The sequence below is a fragment of the Brassica napus genome, chromosome C6 (genome assembly GCF_020379485.1).
Source record: "Brassica napus cultivar Da-Ae chromosome C6, Da-Ae, whole genome shotgun sequence".
NCBI classification, from domain to species: domain Eukaryota; kingdom Viridiplantae; phylum Streptophyta; class Magnoliopsida; order Brassicales; family Brassicaceae; genus Brassica; species Brassica napus.
The window spans coordinates 182,077-200,273 of record NC_063449.1 but is presented as its reverse complement, the minus strand read 5'-3'; the positions used below and the strand labels follow the sequence as shown (position 1 = coordinate 200,273).

General features: G+C 46.6%; 1 protein-coding gene across 1 annotated transcript; it reads right to left on the bottom strand.

The window, feature by feature from the left end:
* Positions 1-340: 340 nt before the first annotated feature.
* On the bottom strand, positions 341-2,227 carry LOC106423599. Its single transcript, XM_013864373.2, has 3 exons — positions 1,377-2,227; positions 1,229-1,298; positions 341-1,159 (listed from the first exon to the last, which is right to left on the bottom strand). Exons 1-3 carry the CDS (start codon positions 2,225-2,227, stop codon positions 341-343), a joined length of 1,740 nt encoding a protein of 579 aa, XP_013719827.2.
* Between the last annotated feature and the right edge of the window lie 15,970 nt (positions 2,228-18,197).

The window sequence follows — 18,197 nt, the reverse complement described above, 5'->3', positions numbered from 1 at the left end:
CATCAACCGCTCTCTCTTCTCCTTGCGGATTGCCCACGATGACAGGTTCAATTTCATCCGGTTTCTCACCACCCACCTCTTCAGTCAAAAAGTCTGAGAGGTCAAGCAGGTTAACAGGCTCCACTTCCGTCTCCTCGACTCCCAGAGTAGGAGTGGGAGTAACACCACTAGCTCTGAGAGTCGGGATAACCGGACCTTCATTCACGACGAGGCCGGCCGAGAACACAGCCGTGTCCGAAACAAGTGGAGCAGTCGTGTCCTCGGGCCTCACGACCTCGCTAGCAATCCCACGTTCCTGAAAAGACGACTCCCCGAGCTCTCTTCCAGTCGGGTAATCCAACTATTCGGTCACATGATCACCCTGAGAACTACTCGGAGTTTGGAGGAAGGCAGCGGTTCCAGCGTCAATCAGACCTGCATTTGACCCGTATGGGTCGATCGCCGCCAACACATTCTCCTTAAAGAAGGGGGATCGAAGACGAAGAGGAGATAGACAGAGAAGCTCTTCGGGAATCCCGCTGACGGCTAGGCGTTTAGCTTCAGCCTCGTACTCTTTCTCTTGTTCAGCGAACAAGTCAATCATATCCTGCGGAATATCGGTCCCACTCTTCTTAAGTGCCTCAAGGCATTTCTTCGTCCCGAAGGCTTGGCTCTGCAAAGACCTCGCCGTTTCGAACTCGCCACGACGCTTCTCGAGATCTCGAATTTTAGCGACACGGTGATTGCTCTTAGCAATCATGGCCGTTTGTACATGGACTCGCTCGTGTGTGACCTCGTAACCCCGAAAATCCCTTAACCTATTGACCTCCTTTAAGTGCCTCAGAGCCGTGGACACCATCTTCTCTTCTAAGGCAGCTTTCTCTCTAGTCCAAGCATTCTTCTCCTCTTCGAGTCCTCGGATCTTCGCGCCGGCAGCCTCGAACTTATCTTTCAACTCTCCGAACTTCTCCAAGAAATGAGAATTCAGAGCCTTCTTTCTGGCAAGCAACCGAGTCTGCTCTTCCGCAACCTTATCGATCGTCGATTTAAACTCCTTTGCCTTGCGATCGTGAGCTGTGTCCTTCGCCCGAAGGAGCTTGTCAGAGTGTTTTAACTTGGACGTGGCCTCCTTGAGGGCCGAGTCGTACAACTCGACGACGAAGTTCATGCTTCCATCACTCTGTATGGACGAAAGAAAGGATCAGAAACAGGAATATAAAGGAGACGAATCAAGGAGAATAGGTCTTACCAAAATTTTGGTCCTCGCTGTATCAACATATGCGTCCTTGAAGATAAGGTCCTTGACTGCAGGCAAGTCCCTGCGACCACCTTTAAACTGTCGAATAAGTTCAGCGCATTCAGACGGGGTGTAAGAAAGTGGAGTCTCGCTGACTTACTTGAATTCCACGTAATCGCGAAATTTGACCCGACGCTCCTCCGAGGCTGAACCACCTTCAACGATAGTCGGAGGTGCAGCTGAAGGAGTCTTCGCAGCAGAAGCGGATTCAGCAGGAGTAGATGACTCATGACTACGGGAAGTTTTCTTCCTCTTCGGCAAAACGATCGGGGAGTCGTTCAATTCGACGACTGCTCGAGTCGCAGCATCACGAGAGGAACCTTCCTCGGTGGCAGTTTCGCGGCCCTCAATGTCCCCGATAGGCTCCGACTGTCCCTCGACATGCTTCTTCTTTTTCTCCTTTTTCTTCTTCTTCTTTAGAGGCCCATCAGACTCGGTTCTCGCTTGAGAAGCAGCCGAAGCAGAGGAATCAGGAGCGGATCTCTTCTTCTTATTACCATCGGTCACCGATGGCTCAGCAGTCTCCCGTTCAGAGGTCCGCATCAGATCCTCCCTCGAAGACTCAGCATTTACCGGGCCTACAGATGGCCCGGGGGAAACAGCGAGAGGTAGAGGAGCGGGGGGAAGAGGAGCGGGAGGAGTCGTCTCACTAGGGGTCGTCTCACTGAGAGTCGCAGAAGATGCCTTTTTCGCTCCGCTTAGCTTCTTCTTGATTAATGCACCCAAAAATAGAAGGGAATCGTCGGGCGGCTCCTCGAAGGCAAAACCGTCATATTTGACATAAAAATAGAAGCGCTGCCAGTTAGCCGTCCTGCTTGGATGATCAATAATTACGTTGTAGTTGGGCCTCATATGAATCGAGAATAGACTGTCCCCCATGGATTTCGTATAGGTCAACTCCTCGAGAGTCCGTACGCTCATCGAAACATCGATCTCCGCCGCCGTCACCATCAGTACTACCGAAATACGGAACGCGCCATTAAAGAACTGACTTATTGCTGCGCCGCGACGTCTCACATAAGACGTGATGAGTCGAGAAATCGGAAACCAGAGCTTGGTCTCGCTCTGAAAATATGACTCCTAGACGCACTGGAATCCCAACGGAGGGGACCACGGCCTTTGAGATTTTGTCGGGATCAAGAAAGTCACCCCGGCTCCTCCACATTTTCTCAGCAGAGCCTTCACGCTGCTAGGAGTCGAACAAGTCTCCTCGACGTTCTCCCACGACTCTCCTTCTACGACAGGAGAACGCATCTGCTCCGCCGCCAAAGCCGGAAGATCCTCGAAGATTCCCTCGGGGTGATAACAACACGGAACGAAATCAGGAAGAGAAACCTCTCCATCGCTCGCTCCATCCTGACCGTCTCTCAATATTAATGTCGCACTTTCTCTCTCTCTTCGCGGAGCTGACGCGCTGAGTCAGCAACGAGGACTCGTTGAGGCGTGTCCATGTTCTCTGTATCCATCATGGCTTCACGATGAATCGTCTAAAAATCAGAAGGAGAGTTCGACACAACGACATGTGCAGGACTTGACTCGGTTGCTCTCGCCACGGCTTTCCCTTTCTGAGCCCTAGAAAGCCCACCGCTACCGCCCGACGACATCCTCAAAGCTAAGACTACAAAGTTAGAGAGAGAAGCGGAAAGTAAGAGAGAGAAAGTTCCTGAGCTGGGTGAAAAGTGGAGAAAATGAGACGCGAGAGGAGTATTTATAGATAGAGGAGCGCATCGCACCCCGAGGAGTCATCATTAGACCTAGATGGGCCTAGGTCGGCCCATTTAGGCGCGTAGAGCTCACCGAACGTCGTGAATTTTCGACTTCTCGAGGAGAACCGAAACCGGTCCAAATCGAAACCAACAGTCAGCTCCAAAACCAGAATTAACCACCGGTCCGAACCAAAACCGGTCAGATCATCGAGCGCGAGCGGATGAGTCGATTGCATAGTCGAGGAGTCGACTGAGATCGTAGACCTGATATAGTTGTCTCGCAAACCCTACTTTCAAATTCGCTGAGTCGGCTACGATACTCACCAGCGAACTGGGGGGACTTACTGTTGGGTATGGGCTTAGCCTTCCCAAAAGGCCTGCAAGACAATTATCCAGGCACATGATTACAACAAAGAAAATCGGCTCGTCGACTTGCGAGCCGACGATCGGCTTGGCTCTAGACTACTTTTGGTCGTCGAGACAACTGACTGAACGTCATCGGCTCGATGACTTGCTTAGCGGTCTGATGCCCCGGCCCAATCACTCGAGGAGGCCCACCGAGACAGAGCGCATTAGGTCAACGAGCATTTGTCTATAAAAGGAGGAGGAAAGGCAACAAGTGGGGGATCCACAAATTACTACACACACACTTTCGGCTAGACTTAGGGTTTTACATCTTACATCTCGCCGACTTGTATGGTCCGACGAACTTATCTTCGCCGGACTATTTCATCCATTCTCTTCCCCTTTTGTAACACTGTTTCGAATCATTGATCTAATAAAACACGTCTTTGTCTTGACCCACCGACGAGAACTCGTCATTTCTCTTCACTAGTTTATTGACAATCTCAGTTTAAACAGCATCCACTAAAGGGTCACGGTTATGCATAACCTCAACACTTGTTGATAAGGTGGAAGACAGACCATTAGCCGATAAAGCATCCCTCACTAGTCTAGGCCGAGGAGTGTAAGAAAGATGTCGCTTCCGTGCTTTAGCCTTCTGATACTCATCACAGACAACCAACACCGGGAGCCTCACCACGTTCCCTGGGAAAAGCAATGTAAGAAATAAACGAGACAAAATCTTACCGGATAAAAGGGAATGCTTACCCCAAACACGACTTTGACGCAAGGCTTCCCTGCTGACCAGAAAAGTCACCCATCAGAATCGTCGAGGAACTCCCATTATAAGCTTCACTACTGCTTCTCCAGCAAAGGAAACCGGGCGGGACACATTTGACAAAGCAAAAGCCAAAACATCAAATCGGGCTCCCAAAGGAATGAAAAAACTCAAAGCCCAAAGAAGAACTTACCAACGGTACGCCAAGACGTAGGATAACCAACCGTCTTCTGGATCTTAACGAACACGTACTGGCTGTTCCAACCAGTCCCCTATTCCAGACCAGGGTCTGGCACTATAGAACCGCTGACTTCTTGCCAAAGACGGAGAAGCTCTGGGCTTTTGACGGCGTCTAGGAGACGGTGGAGCGTGGAGCTCTGATGTTTCCTAAGGAGGAGCTTGTGCGTTGATGTGAGGGGATAGACCAGGAGGCTGGTGCCCGTTCAGTTGATGATAATGCTCTTCTTACTCTTCAAGAGTTTGTATTTTCGAAATTTTCCTTTTTATAGGAGGGATTTCCTTTTTTCTGCGAGGATCGGATTTCCTTTTCGCCGTTTATCCTTTACGTCAGGGATTCTTCAGGATATTTGGAAATATCCTTACTTCCTTTTCTAATCCTGCGAAAAAGGAATGATCCGGATATATATAAGGAGTCGTAATATCTTCTAGCTGGCCTCAATCCAACTCTAGCGCTGATTCCTAATTGAGAAAGATGAATCCCAAGCTGCCCTCGTTTTCGTCCTTACTTGTGGGTGGTCGTCCAAGGCCAGGTGCAGGACATGATGGCTTGCCGGGATCTACTAGTTCAGCAAGTGAAAGCCTCGACTAGATGGGAGCTCATTACGGAATGGCTGGAAAAGCGCGTGGAACATTCGAATCCGGAAGAAGAGTATCGGCGTCATCTGTTCCTGTCCGGAGGACTTAACCATCATTCGGGTGTTGGGGTCAAAATCGGTCACAACGGAATCAATGTCTGAAAGTCCGTAAAAATCAGCATGAACGTTTATACGAAAAGTAATCTTCGTAAAAAAATCTTTACGAAGAGCCTTGCGGTAAAATCTAGCTTAAATCTCGATCAAGCCAAGTACCGATTATCTCAAGGCAACAGACACGTATCCAAACCAGCCACATACGAGCTCGAGTATAGCGATCGGACCACGGACAAGCAAAGCACGATCGCTACGCAGCGACCAAGCATGCACACTGCTCGGATGCTACGTAGCGACCGAGCTCGAGCCAAGCTCGGTCGCTAAGTAACGACCAAACACACGTACCACTCGGTCGCAACGTAGCGGTCCCTCATAAAACCCGCAGAAACAACGCTACTTTGACATATGTATACATATCACCGATTTACAACCTTCGTAAAACTGATCCCCATTACTTACGCGAAAAATCTTTCGTACAATCAGACCAAGTCTTACGAAGAAACTTTCTAAGGTTAACATAACAGGCGTTATGATGAAGTATGTTTTGTATAGCAAACGCAAACGCAAACCTGTAAGATCTGATTTTCGATGATCAATCTAAACTTTATCTCTTCGCATTACGATATAATAGATCTCATTTTTTTGCCCTGCGGCTCGCTGGCTTCTGCCTTTCTTTTCCCTCGGTCACATCTGAGAAGGCAGTCATTCCGCCGCTGACTCCACACTGGTTATGTGGCAAACCGCTTGGGCTTCGTCTTCCTCAGAAAAAAAAGAGTCAATTTTCATAAGACTATAGGTCACATTATACAGAACATTCGTCGTATAATTGAAACCTAGAGCGGAGAATCGTTTTCTATGACTATCAGCCATATTAGCACGGATAACCCCGGCAAACTTGGCCTATCAATCTCGACAAGCGCTCTTTGGCCCTCGGTCAATTACGCCGTCCACTAAAGGTCCAAACCAATATTTGCCATCCCCTTTAAGGACGATCGTAAACTAACATGACCTTTAATGTTAAAGTACCATGGTCTAATCCTTGACCTACAACATCCTTGGCTATCTGAGTGAACACATCCTTCACGCCAGGCCAAACTATTTGAGAAACCATCGCTCCATCACTTAACGGCTAAACGACAATCTACGATTTGTCTAAAAACGTTGTGTGACTATTAAGAGAATAATTATCGTATAGCCCACAGTCCGAAATCATATGATAAATTTTGCGTAATGAAACTCAGTCCTAACAACCAAATGGTTAACGGAAAATCTGAACTTTTCAAAAATTTACCAAGTTCGATACGCTACACAATTCACTTTAAGCCCGCAACGTTTTACCCATAATAAGCGGCATGTAAGGAAAAATTCGTAACAAAGCTTCTAGAGCTATACAAAACATCCTAAAAAATGCACGAAATAGATCTCGAAAGGCCAAAACTTCACAAAGCACTATGGAGGCAAATGCTTCTTCCCACGGACAAATTTACGCGACTCCTCAGTCCTAATTTCTCGATCCCAAATCAAATTATTAGCATCAAAACAGGAACAACAATTTTGGCCGCGAACATCCGTAGTCAAACCAGAATGTTTCTCAAACGCAGGGCTAAGACTAAACCCTTGCAACGTCGCGAAATATCTTCAAGCCCGCGAACATTTCAAGTACGAAACGAGGCATACAAAAGAATAACAAATCTTCAGCATCGCGAGACGTCGCAGACGCCTGAAGATTCATTCTTCGACGAAATTTCCTTCCTCGATAAAAACACCTTCTTGGAAGACCAGACAGTCATACGCACTAACATCTTCTCAATATATACCCTTCGCGAAGACTCAAAATGGTAATTTTTACCATTAAGTTTGTTGCTGATCACAACAAACTATTAACGTCCTAAACAGACTTAGCCATCTAGTAGAGATGACTCTCGTACATCCGACACAAGGATAATAGCGCAATAAAAGAAACCCAAATTTTTTGGTCAACACTTCCAGGAGGCTTAAAAATTTTCATTGGAGAGATGCTCGGTTCCAACCATACAAGTCGTATAAGCCAAGAACCTATCGCGGAATTCAAATCGGTATGGAATCATGATGAAACTGAAACGGGATATGTAAGTCGAATTAGTCATCGCACCCTCTGAAACCAGGAGTAAACCTAGGTCTTGCCCTAAACCCAGCGCACTGTTCTCTAACATCTCTAGGCATAGTATCCAACACCCTGACACGAGTTTCCAAAATTTGTCTCTTTGCCAATATTCGAGCGTCTTCAGAAATCCCGCAAGTTTACACACTGCAGAAAACTCTCGAAACAGATCACGAATATAGCAGTTCACACAGAGTTAGATTACGAGATGACAACTTGTAGTCTTCCTTCTACACCCATATAAAATGCCATCGGCAGCAACACGCCTGATAATCTCTACACATAAACTAGACCGTAAAGGTCTCGCTGGAAAACTAGTCATAAAACCTTAACTCCAAGACGAACTACGAAAGGTTTGATCCCTTCAACAAGGATACGTAGGCAGCCGTAATAAGGCGCAGCCCCAATCTTATCGCTTTCTACTCTTAGAAGAGAGAGAAGACCACTTACCACAGACCTTTTCAACCATTAATTCCGCTTAACTCACCTAACTTACCTAACTTGCCAAGCCACTCACTAGAACCTCACGCTAGAAGCTCATGGTTCTAACGAGCTGGGGGGCTAACTGTTGGGGTCAAAATCGGTCACGACGAAATCAATGTCTGAATGTCCGTAAAAATCAGCATGAATGTTTTTACGAAAAATAATCTTCGTAAAGAAATCTTTACGAAGAGCTTTGCGGAAAAATCGTGCTCAAATCTCGATCAAGCCAAGTACCGATTATCTCAAGGAAACGGACACGTATCCAAACCAGCCACGGACGAGCTCGAGTATAGAGATCGGACCACAGACAAGCCAAGCAAGATCGCTACGCAGCGAGCAAGCATGCACACTGCTCGGTCGCTACGTAGCGACCGAGCTCGAGCCAAGCTCGGTTTCTACATAGCGACCGAGCACGAGTACCGCTCGATTGCTACGTAGTGACCGAGCTCGAGCCAAGCTCGGTCGCTACGTAGCGACCGAGCTCGAGCCAAGCTCGGTTTCTACGTAGCGGCCGAGCATGCGTACTGCTCAAAGACCATAGCAAGCCCGTTTCATGTTTCTCGTCATTTGAAGTCATCAATCGAACTTTACAATAAAAACCGCAGAAAGTTCATTTTATCGAAAGAAGCCGTAATAAACATTTAGAGTCAAAAGGCGGCCCAAAGAGACCTATGACGTGACTCGAAGCCCACTTACGATTTCTTAACCAAAGCCAATAAACCGTAGGACGGTTTATGCTTGGTTCGCAAGGAAAGATAAATGTCAAGTGTCCGCGGATAAATACGAAGTTTTCGTAGATAATTACGAAGATCGAAAAAATGGAATATCTCCATTTTTAAGCTATGACGGCTTAAGGGCAGAAGAGAAAAAGCATAAACCGACCTTCGAGCGAGTATATAAGGAGTCCTAGGCGAGAGGCACGGGGGGGGGGGGGGGTGGGATTTTCTCAGAACAAACTTAGCTCATAAAGCAATTAGGCAACTTTCCGTTTTTGTTATTTCGAGCTGCGACTCAATTAGGTTTAGCCGCCTTAGGGTTTTTAGAAATAGGAATCTCGCCGACAGCTCTCGAAGTCAGGCTAATACCTTGTTGTAAACGCTCATACGCAAATTTGGAATATGATTTCTCCTTGCTCTCTTTTTACGATTCCTTATACTTTATCGTTATTATCTCGTGTTCTGATTGCTTGGTGTGTGGTATTAGCAGATATCCGGGACCTCTGGAAAATTAGGGTTTTCCTAGTTTCCTAATTTAAACGGAAATCGACAGTGCGAATTTCGGTTGTGGGGTCGCGATTCTCAGAGGGGCCTTCTTTCTGAATGATTATTTTCTTTATGTTTTGAGACTCTGGTTTTTGTTGCTTTATTTTGAATAAAGGTTCTTTATAGCCCCCTTGATTTTATGAATAATGATGCTTCATGGTTTTTCCCCTTTATCTACTCCTTGTTGTTGCTACAACATGCTCCTGATAGTAGTGTTTTGCATGTTTCTTTTTTAAGAGGGTATTCTTTCGCCTGTTTCTCGATCACGGTGGGACTTTGTAGTCTATGGTCCTCTTTTTTCGTAGATTGAACAATAGGATCCGGGGAGATTACGATCTCTTCTTTGCGCTTGTTGAACCATGTACCAGTGAAGTCTCGCATTCCTTCATCTCCTCTGCCCCATTTGTCCTTCATTGTTGTAGTTGCATCTTCTATCTTCTGCAATCTATCTCCAAGACTCTCAAGATTGAACTGATGTCTCATAACTGTGGCGTATGTGTCAGTTGAGATCTCCTCTCCATGGTTGTGTGTGTTAGACATATCTGATGTCACCTTTTGTACTAGCCTCCCTCCCTCGGTTTGTAGCGTCGTCGACCGATGTATGTCTGTGAATGTCGATCGATGCATGTAAGCGATTGTCGATCGATGTCTGTCGATGTCTGTCGATCGATGTAGAGCAAGATACGTCGGTCGCACGCTGAATTCTGGCTATGTCTTGCCTCATCTCTTCCATGCAAGTAGTTAGCCAACTGATACTACCATTCAATGGATAGTAGACTCCATCAAGCTTCATCTGGAAGTCTTCTTTGTTCTTCTCTTGTTCTCAGCAGATTCCATATAACATCTCATTGATCTCGTCCTTGGTGTAGATATCTATTACTAGCTTGGTTTGTGTGAATGAGCTAGCATGTTCTAGAAGATAGATGTAGTTGGGGTCATTTGTGCTCATTTGTCGAAGCTCTTTCCATTAGCTTTCTGATCTCCTCTGTAGACACATTAATGATTTGTCCATCCATATCTCTTGCACATCCCTGATCATCTCTGTAGACTCCATACTCATCTTTCTCTTCCCAGTAGAATTTTCTGGTTCCAAAAAGGTTAAAAGCTCTTCTGCCTAATTCAGGACATTTGTCGACCGATGTTGGAACGTCAACGTCAACGTCGATCGATGGTCGAGTAGGGTTGTGAGACCTCTGTTTGAAGCGTTTATCTATGCCACCAGATGTGTCATAAAACTCCTTTGTAACCTTCTTCTGGTGTTCGGCAATAGTGCGTTGTTGCATGAAGAGGTTGTCTGCCGCATTGGCTGTCTGAAGGATGTCGGCAATATCCTCTCAAGATACGTGCAGTGTACATCCATCTATTGCTTTTGCGTAGCCATCTGGGACCCTGAAAATACGAAATTCGTCTGGATTTAGATATTGGTTATCAGATTTATCTTTTTTCGCTTACAGTGGTTTTTGGTTTTAGATGGCTGTCGATCGATGTTATATGGTTGATGTCGATCGATGTTGGAGTAATGATGTCGATTGATGGATGCATAGCTCTGTCGATCGGATGGCAGAAATGTGTTCTTTCCGAAGGAGATTCTGCTCGTTTCTGATCTGTTTCATCGCATCTTTGCATGTTGAGAAGTTCCTCATAAGTGAAACCCTCATGAAGTTCATCAGCTCCTTGATCACGGTATGCTGTCTCTACTGCGTAGCTCTCGGGATGGCGATCATATGCCCAACTTCCAATTGAGTAATCTCCATCTCAGGTAGCGTCGATGTTAGTGTCAATCGATGGGTAGTAGGCAATGTCGGTCGATGCTCGAAGGTGGTTTGGTTGATGAGGTTGAGTTTTGATCGATGCTGAACCGTTCCTGTCGATCGATGGCGACTTATTTTTCGAAGACGACTGGTGGAGAAGTATGTCTTCCTCGTCAAGAATCGCTCTTTGTTCTATGGCTTGTTCTTCCTCATAATCTTCATCATACTCCTCCGGATGCATGTTGTGTGCTGCCATATTGGGAGTGTAGTAATCTTTTTCCTATTCTCCTTAATTACTGTCTACCGATTCTTCTTATGCCCCGACGGTCGATTTTTGTTGGGTATTGCCGATCGATGTTGCAGTGAGAGTTGTCGATCGATGACGGTCTCCTGATGTCGATCGATGACGGGTTCCTGATGTCGATCGATGACGGGGTCAGAATGTCGATCGATCTTCACGTAAATAGGGCTGGGTGGATGTGGGTGTTTTGCTGCAAACTCCTCGTGAGTCATGATCCTCACGGCATTGCAAGATGCGGCTAACTCCGTAGGTGTTGTCGATCGATGTCCAGGAGAGGATGTCGATCAGTTTTGGGTGACTTCTGTCGACCGATGTTCGTGCCTTGGCGTCGATCGACACCAATGCGATCCGCCGAAACTCATCAGACTCTCTACTTCGAAATCTCCTTCTTGCAACTTCTCTTCTTTCACCACTTGACAGAAATCATCCCCAATGATGGCATTCATGTGGTGCTTCATCACATCATCTTCTACCCCTCTTGTCAAGGGTCTCTGTCTCTTAACAGCTTCTCCTGCTTCTTCACATGAGTGCTCAAAGTCTCAAACTTTGTGTTCAGGTTGGTGTAGACAGAATCAATCTTCCCATTGAAGTCCACTGTCATGCGCTTCTGTCCCTCGAGAACTCTATCAAGTATCTCCTAAATCTTTCTCTCTTGATTTGGCGGTGGTGGCTTCTGGTAGTAGGAGCTTCCATAACCCATGTTGTTGTTGTAGTTGTTGTTGTATGGTTTATGTCGCTGCGAACTCTGGTTGAAATTGCCCCTATTTACATAGGAGTTTCTGTTTCCACCCTGGTTTCCAGAACCTTGGAATCCAGTTCCACTGATGAAGTTCACATCTGCTTCCTCTTCTCTACCCTCTATTTCTACAGCCTCTGCATCTTCAACCATGCAAACCTGCTTCCCGAGAAGCTTGTGAACACTGTCCAGCTTTGCCTTCACTTCATCCATCTGATCATTCCCAAGGATAGTGGCAGACCTCTTCCTCTCAAAATTATTTTTCCTTGTGCTGTTGCTAGATGTTTGGTTTTCAATGACCTTCACTACCTCCTCTGGATTCCTGGTGTTGAAGTTCCCATTGCTGGAAGCATCAAGAGCCATCTGGTATTGCATCGCGATGCCTCTGTAGAAAGTATTGAGCAGTTGTACTTCATTGATTCCATGGTGTGGACAGTCTCTCTGGTAAGACTTGAATCTGATCCAGGAGCTTCTGAATGATTCTGCAGGCTCCTGAGTGAATGTAGCAATCCTTCTCCTCAAGTCTTCAGCATGTGCTTCATCAAAGAAGTTGCATAAGAATGCATTCTTGATGTCGCTCCAGGATGTTAGGGATCTTGGTGGTAGCTGATTAAGCCAATGCGAAGCATCTCCAGCAAGTGAGTACTTGAAGAGCTTGCCTAGGAGGTAGTCTTCAGAGACTCCCTCGAGGTAGTCTTCAGAGACTCCCTCGACTTTAATAGCATATATGAGATCCTCGAACCTCTCCAGATGGAACATAGGATGCTCGTGAGATAACCCATAGTACGGTGTCTGTCCCACGAGTGTGTAGTACTGCAGCTTCAACTCGAAATCCCTCTGAATAGTTGGAGGTTGAATGGCTGATCTGTTGGTGTCGAACTAGTCTGGACGGTTGTAGTCAGCCAATGTTCTGGGTCGAGCGGCCTCATCTACAGGTAGAGTAGCCCATGTAGCTTCAGACTCAGGGATTGCAGCCCCCTGAGCGTCTATCCTTTGACCTATTGCATTACGCATATGACCTTCCTGGTCATACCGGTTTCCTCTCTCATCACGTACAAGAATCAAAGTCGCAACTGTTGGGGAAAAATACTCCGGTATCATTTCCTCCAGCATCCAGGCAGGACCCAGATAAGGGAACCCTCCCGGTAAGGGAACCCTCCCGGTCCCCGCTAGAAGGAACCCTGAGTTCTGTCCCTTGAACCGAGCTCCCTTCCAAGAAATGCAAAACTTCCGATAAGGAGATCCTCATATTTCTGAATATGGAAGAGTTTAAGCTAAGGAAACCGACTCCTAGACAACTATATGAGGACTACTAAAACCCTAAAGCGAGGGATCGACTTCCCCAAGGCTTAGAGACTAGAATTAGACGGCTAGAACTAGAGTTCTTATTCAATACTTTGTAACCTCTCTTGTTCTTTCTTACTCTATCTAATAAAAGTATCTTCAAGCCTATCTCTTTATTATCCTTCCTAAATCCTCACGAAATACCTATAAACTTACCCGGTTTACCAACTTGTCCAACGTTCCGTAGTACTCACAAAGAGCCTACACAAAAATCTCCTAACAGTTTGGCGCTTGAAGGAGGGGAGTAATCTAACTACGTGATGATGACGATGGATGAGCACGACAAACCAATAGAAGCTGCGCAAACAACGACTGCGCTTCAAAAGCGAGTAGATGTTTTGCAAAGCCAAATCACCGACATGCATCGAGCCCGACAGACTACCGGAGAAAACCCCGGCCTCTCTTCAGAAGTTCAAAGTCTGAAGGAGAAACTTCACGAGCACTCCAAACAGCTGGAGCAAAGCGCCGAGAAGCTAAGCCAGCTTCATTCGGAGAACACCATCCTCTGGGACCAGAACCAAGCCCTCAACGCGACATGCAACAAGAAGCGTCGTTTCAACACCCGGGTCCAACCTATGGGAAATCTAAATACGCCCAGCATCGAAGGAGGTACTATCGACAAGCCTCTCGCACCTGGGGTAGCTGGGTAAACTCAGGAAGGGACCAAAAATCCTCAAATTCACGACTTGGAAGAGAGCGATTCCGAGCTGGAACCCGAGAACGAAGCACCTAAGAGGGCCGCAGCAGCAGAGTCCTCCATAACCGCCTACCTGGAGCAGATTTTCTCTAAGCGATTTGACGCCATGCAGTCCATGGTAGAACGCTTACCAGGAGTAGCTCCCCCAATCCGGAGAAGCAACCCAGATTCCTACGCTGATACCCCCTTCGTAGAAGATATCGCCTCAGTCGAGATGCCTAGAAAGTACTCCTTCCCCAGCATCAAGATGTATGACGGCACCGGCGACCCCGATGATCACATCGCGAAGTACAAGCAAAGGATGCTGGCGGTTGCACTCCCTAAGGAATCCCGCGAGGCCACGATGTGAAAAGGGTTCGGTTCCACTTTGATCGGACCTGTCCTGCAATGGTATCTCAATCTCCCTACCAGGTCCATATCCTCCTTCGCGGGCCTGAGCGACAAATTCGTGGAGCAATTCGCGAGTAGTAGGAGCCTGGAGAAGACTTCAGATGGCCTCTACGTGATCCTCCAGCATCGGGTGGAACCCCTGCGAGACTACATAGCCCGCTTCAACCAGGAGAAAATGGCGGTCCCGGAATGCAGTATCCCTACTGCGATCTTCGCCTTGAAGAGAGGTCTACTTCCAGATGGAGGGCTATACAAAGAGCTGACCATGTATCCCTGCAAGACCATGGAAGATGTGGTGTCCCGAGCCTGGGCGCAATTAAAGTGGGAGGAAGATGTTGCCAGCCGTGCCAAGGCTTAGCCAAAGCAGGACCAGTGGTCAGCCCGATCAGATCGAGGAGACCAGGACGAAAGATCCTCCCAAAAAGGATCCAAGAACTCTAGTAGTAGAAACAGAGGCAGGTTCCACTATCAGCCTCAGGAGAAGGAAGAAGGGATGTCGGTATCTACCTGGCCCGATATCTCCCATCTCTCAATATCAACACCAGAGCTAGGCAGCACACTGAGACAGATGGGCCAACAAGTTAAGTGGCCTCCAAATATGAAAGCCCCTGACGGGTGATCCACGTCATATCCGGAGGTTCAGAAGTAAGCGGAGTGAACCACACAGCCGCAAAGAAAAGCACTCGTAACACTAAGCATGGTCTGGAAACGATCCAACCAAAGCGCCTACTTCTAGGCACCGATGAGATAAGCTTCACAGCTAAAGAGCAAGAGAAGATCCTAGCTCCCCACCATGATGCCCTAGTTATCTCTCTCACCGTAGCAAACTGCTTGGTGAAAAGAATACTAGTAGACAACGGAAGCTCCAGCAACATTATCGTCCAGATGGCGTACCAAGATCTAGGGCTGGAGGAAAAAACTCTGACACGCAAGGTAACCCCACTCATCGGCTTCAGCGATGAAGTCAAGCGAACAGCCGGAGAGGTTATCCTCCCAGTATATGCTGAAGTGGTCAATATGTCTACCAAATTCCTGGTCGTAGATTGTCAATCGGCGTACAATATGATCTTGAGACGACCCTGGATTCACGACATCGGAGCGGTCCCCTCAACCCTTCATCAGATGGTAAAATTCCCTACACCCTGGGGCATCAGAATAATTAAGGGAGATCAGGAGAACTCTCGATCCTGTTACCAGACCACCTTGAAGGGGAAGACAAATGTCTTATAGCAATTACAGAAAAGACCTCGGACCCCGCAGACTCAGGGACCAGAGGTCAAAGATACAAGAAATTGGGGATCGTTCCAGACAAGCCGGACTCTGGATCATTCCAAGAACCCGAGGAATCCTCGAAGAACCTATGTCGACCGCTCCGCATGGTCTCCTCCGAAGCCCTTCAAAGTTGCTTCTGCTCGCAAGACAAAATCACCAAGAACCTTATCAGGTATCAGTCAGTGGTCTCACGGATAAGCAAATGGGGCCTGAGTACTCCAAGGAGACTTCCTCAGAAGATACATCAGACGGGTCTAGAGCAAAGGGCGCCTCGCAGACACAGGCTGGAGAAACTTAACCAGGCAGGGGACCTCCAAGCCTGGCGCTCCAGTGGATGAATCTGACTACACATTTCATGGAGATGCTTAAAACCTTCATCAGCAGGAAACGGTGGTCCCTGAGCAATAAAGTCCGGGGCATGAAACAAATCTCAACCATGATACCTAGACCCAAGAAAGAAGCAGAGCTCTACAGAAGAGGAGGAACCCTCCAACAAGGAGGCTCGTTCCAAAAGCAAGTCAAAACCTGCGGGTCACCTAGCAACAAGAGGTAAAACATGTCCTAACCACCGGGGTACCTCGCAAGCTGATATCTTGGACGGGCTCCGGACCATGATTTCTATTAATTATCTTATCTTTTATTTAAGCAGTATGTTTCCTACTCCTATGTACGCTGAAACGTCTCCGGACAAAGCTTATATAATAAAATAGTTCCGACTATAAAAAGAGTAGTAGGAATGCCATAATACTTAAAGGGGCAAATGAGCTGGATCAGGTCCAAGAGACCTTTGATCCTCGCAAACCCTTAATGATAAGTGGTATGACCACCGAAAAACAAAACGGGTATGAGACATAAGGTAGGAATGGGTCTGCGCAAATGATATATGGTGTTTTAGACATCTTGTATATATGCTTTACAATCGGTTTTCATGTCTTTATCGAGTCTTCCTAGTCCTTTTCGAGTCATTACAGGTCTTGCATTGGATGGGAGATGGACCAGCTGGAACAAAAGAGGCAGAAAACAGTGCAATTTGGTGATTTTCATGCAGAACAGTCTTGATGACTGTTCCTGGTCGAGCGGAACAACACGAGTGCCTGTTCCAGCGGCAGAGATTTTTAAGGAAACTACAACCTATTTCGGGATTTACCCTAATCTCCCTATTTTCTCTCCCAGATGCCTGTGGCTTTGATATATCTTCTTTTTCTGTTTCTCCTGATTATTCTACACTATTTCTTGGAGAAGAAACCATACTCTAGAACTCCATTGTTGGGATTTGCTACCTTGAAAAGGGAGACGGTTCCATCTCTCTCGTCTAGAGAAGATTACCCTGAACCCTGTTTTTGTTTCTGTTATTCTTATGCAATATTATTCAGTATTGATGCTTGTGTTTTCTTGTGTCATGGCTGAGTAGTCGGCTAGCTAGTCTGGGGTTATAGGGTGTTAATCATGTGAGCTAAACATAGATAAGTGAATCATATTATTGTCTTCATTCATATCCATACTTACTGCTTGCATTAATCTAGCCGCCTAACATTAGATCCTAGGTTTAACCTGTTCATTAATCGTGTAATAGGTTGCTAGATCTGTTATGAATGAGCCTAGCATCCCTAATCAGCGAAAGTAGATATTAGGGTGTTTGGTGAACCTATCGGACTTGATCTCTATTGCTTGCTGTCGCGTCTTGATCCAAATGAGAGTTTAGGTATCAAGATCGATCAGCATAGGGGGCAGTTCCACGACAGTGGGCTCTTCTACTTGAGTGATCCGAGTTCTGGACCTGTTCTTATAGCGCTTGAATAATTGTTTATCTCACAAGTATTAGCACCTGATGAAGTAACCCTAGGCTGGCTTCTTTTAAGTTGAATTTACATTTACATTACTTTATTTGTTTTGCACATTACCCACAAATCAAAACCCCATCATTGTTTTAGCTAAATTAAGAACTCATAAGAATAAAATGTAAACTGGTCCTCTAGAATTGAAACTCAAATATTACAACACTACTGTTTGCTTGCAGTAGGAAAGACACAATTTTAGTGTATCAAGTTTTGGCGCCGTTGCGACGGGGACCAGCTCTTTACCTTTATTTTTCGGTTACATATATAGTCTAAGACCTCTAACTTGCCTTATCCTTTTTGTTGCAGCTAATGTTCCAGGTGCATGACCAGTAGACATACTCGGAGAAACACACAAGAAGAGTTAGTTACATTTACCAACCAGGAGCTAGCAAGGTTAGAAAGACAAAACAGACAACATCAAAGGCCAAACAACACCAACATGGGTGACCAAGGCCATCAAGATGATCTCACTGCAGCAATGCAACTGATGCAACAGCAGATGATTCAAATGCAGCAGACCATCCAAGCTCGGAAGGATGCTGCTGAACAGGCTACTCTCGCGCGGCAGGAACAACAGGTGCAGACTGTTCCGATCGGGGAGAGAAACCTTCCGCATAACATCCCTACTACGCCCTCTGCCATTGTTCCTCCACCCTGCACCAGGCAGGACTTCGAGATCAAGCATGCTTTGATTGGTCTAGTACAGAGAAAGGTGTTCTTTGGTCTCTCTACAGAAATTCCAATGTAGCATATTGAAAGCTTCGAAAAAGTCTGCAGTTTCACTCGCGTGAATGGTGTTCCACCAGACTACATCAGGTGCATGTTATTCTCATTCTCTCTTGATGGAAAAGCTGCACGGTGGTTGAACTCTCTCCCTACCGGCTCTCTCACTTCATGGGAACAGGTCCGATCAGCGTTTCTCAGCCATTTCTACTCTAAGGCAAGAACAGCT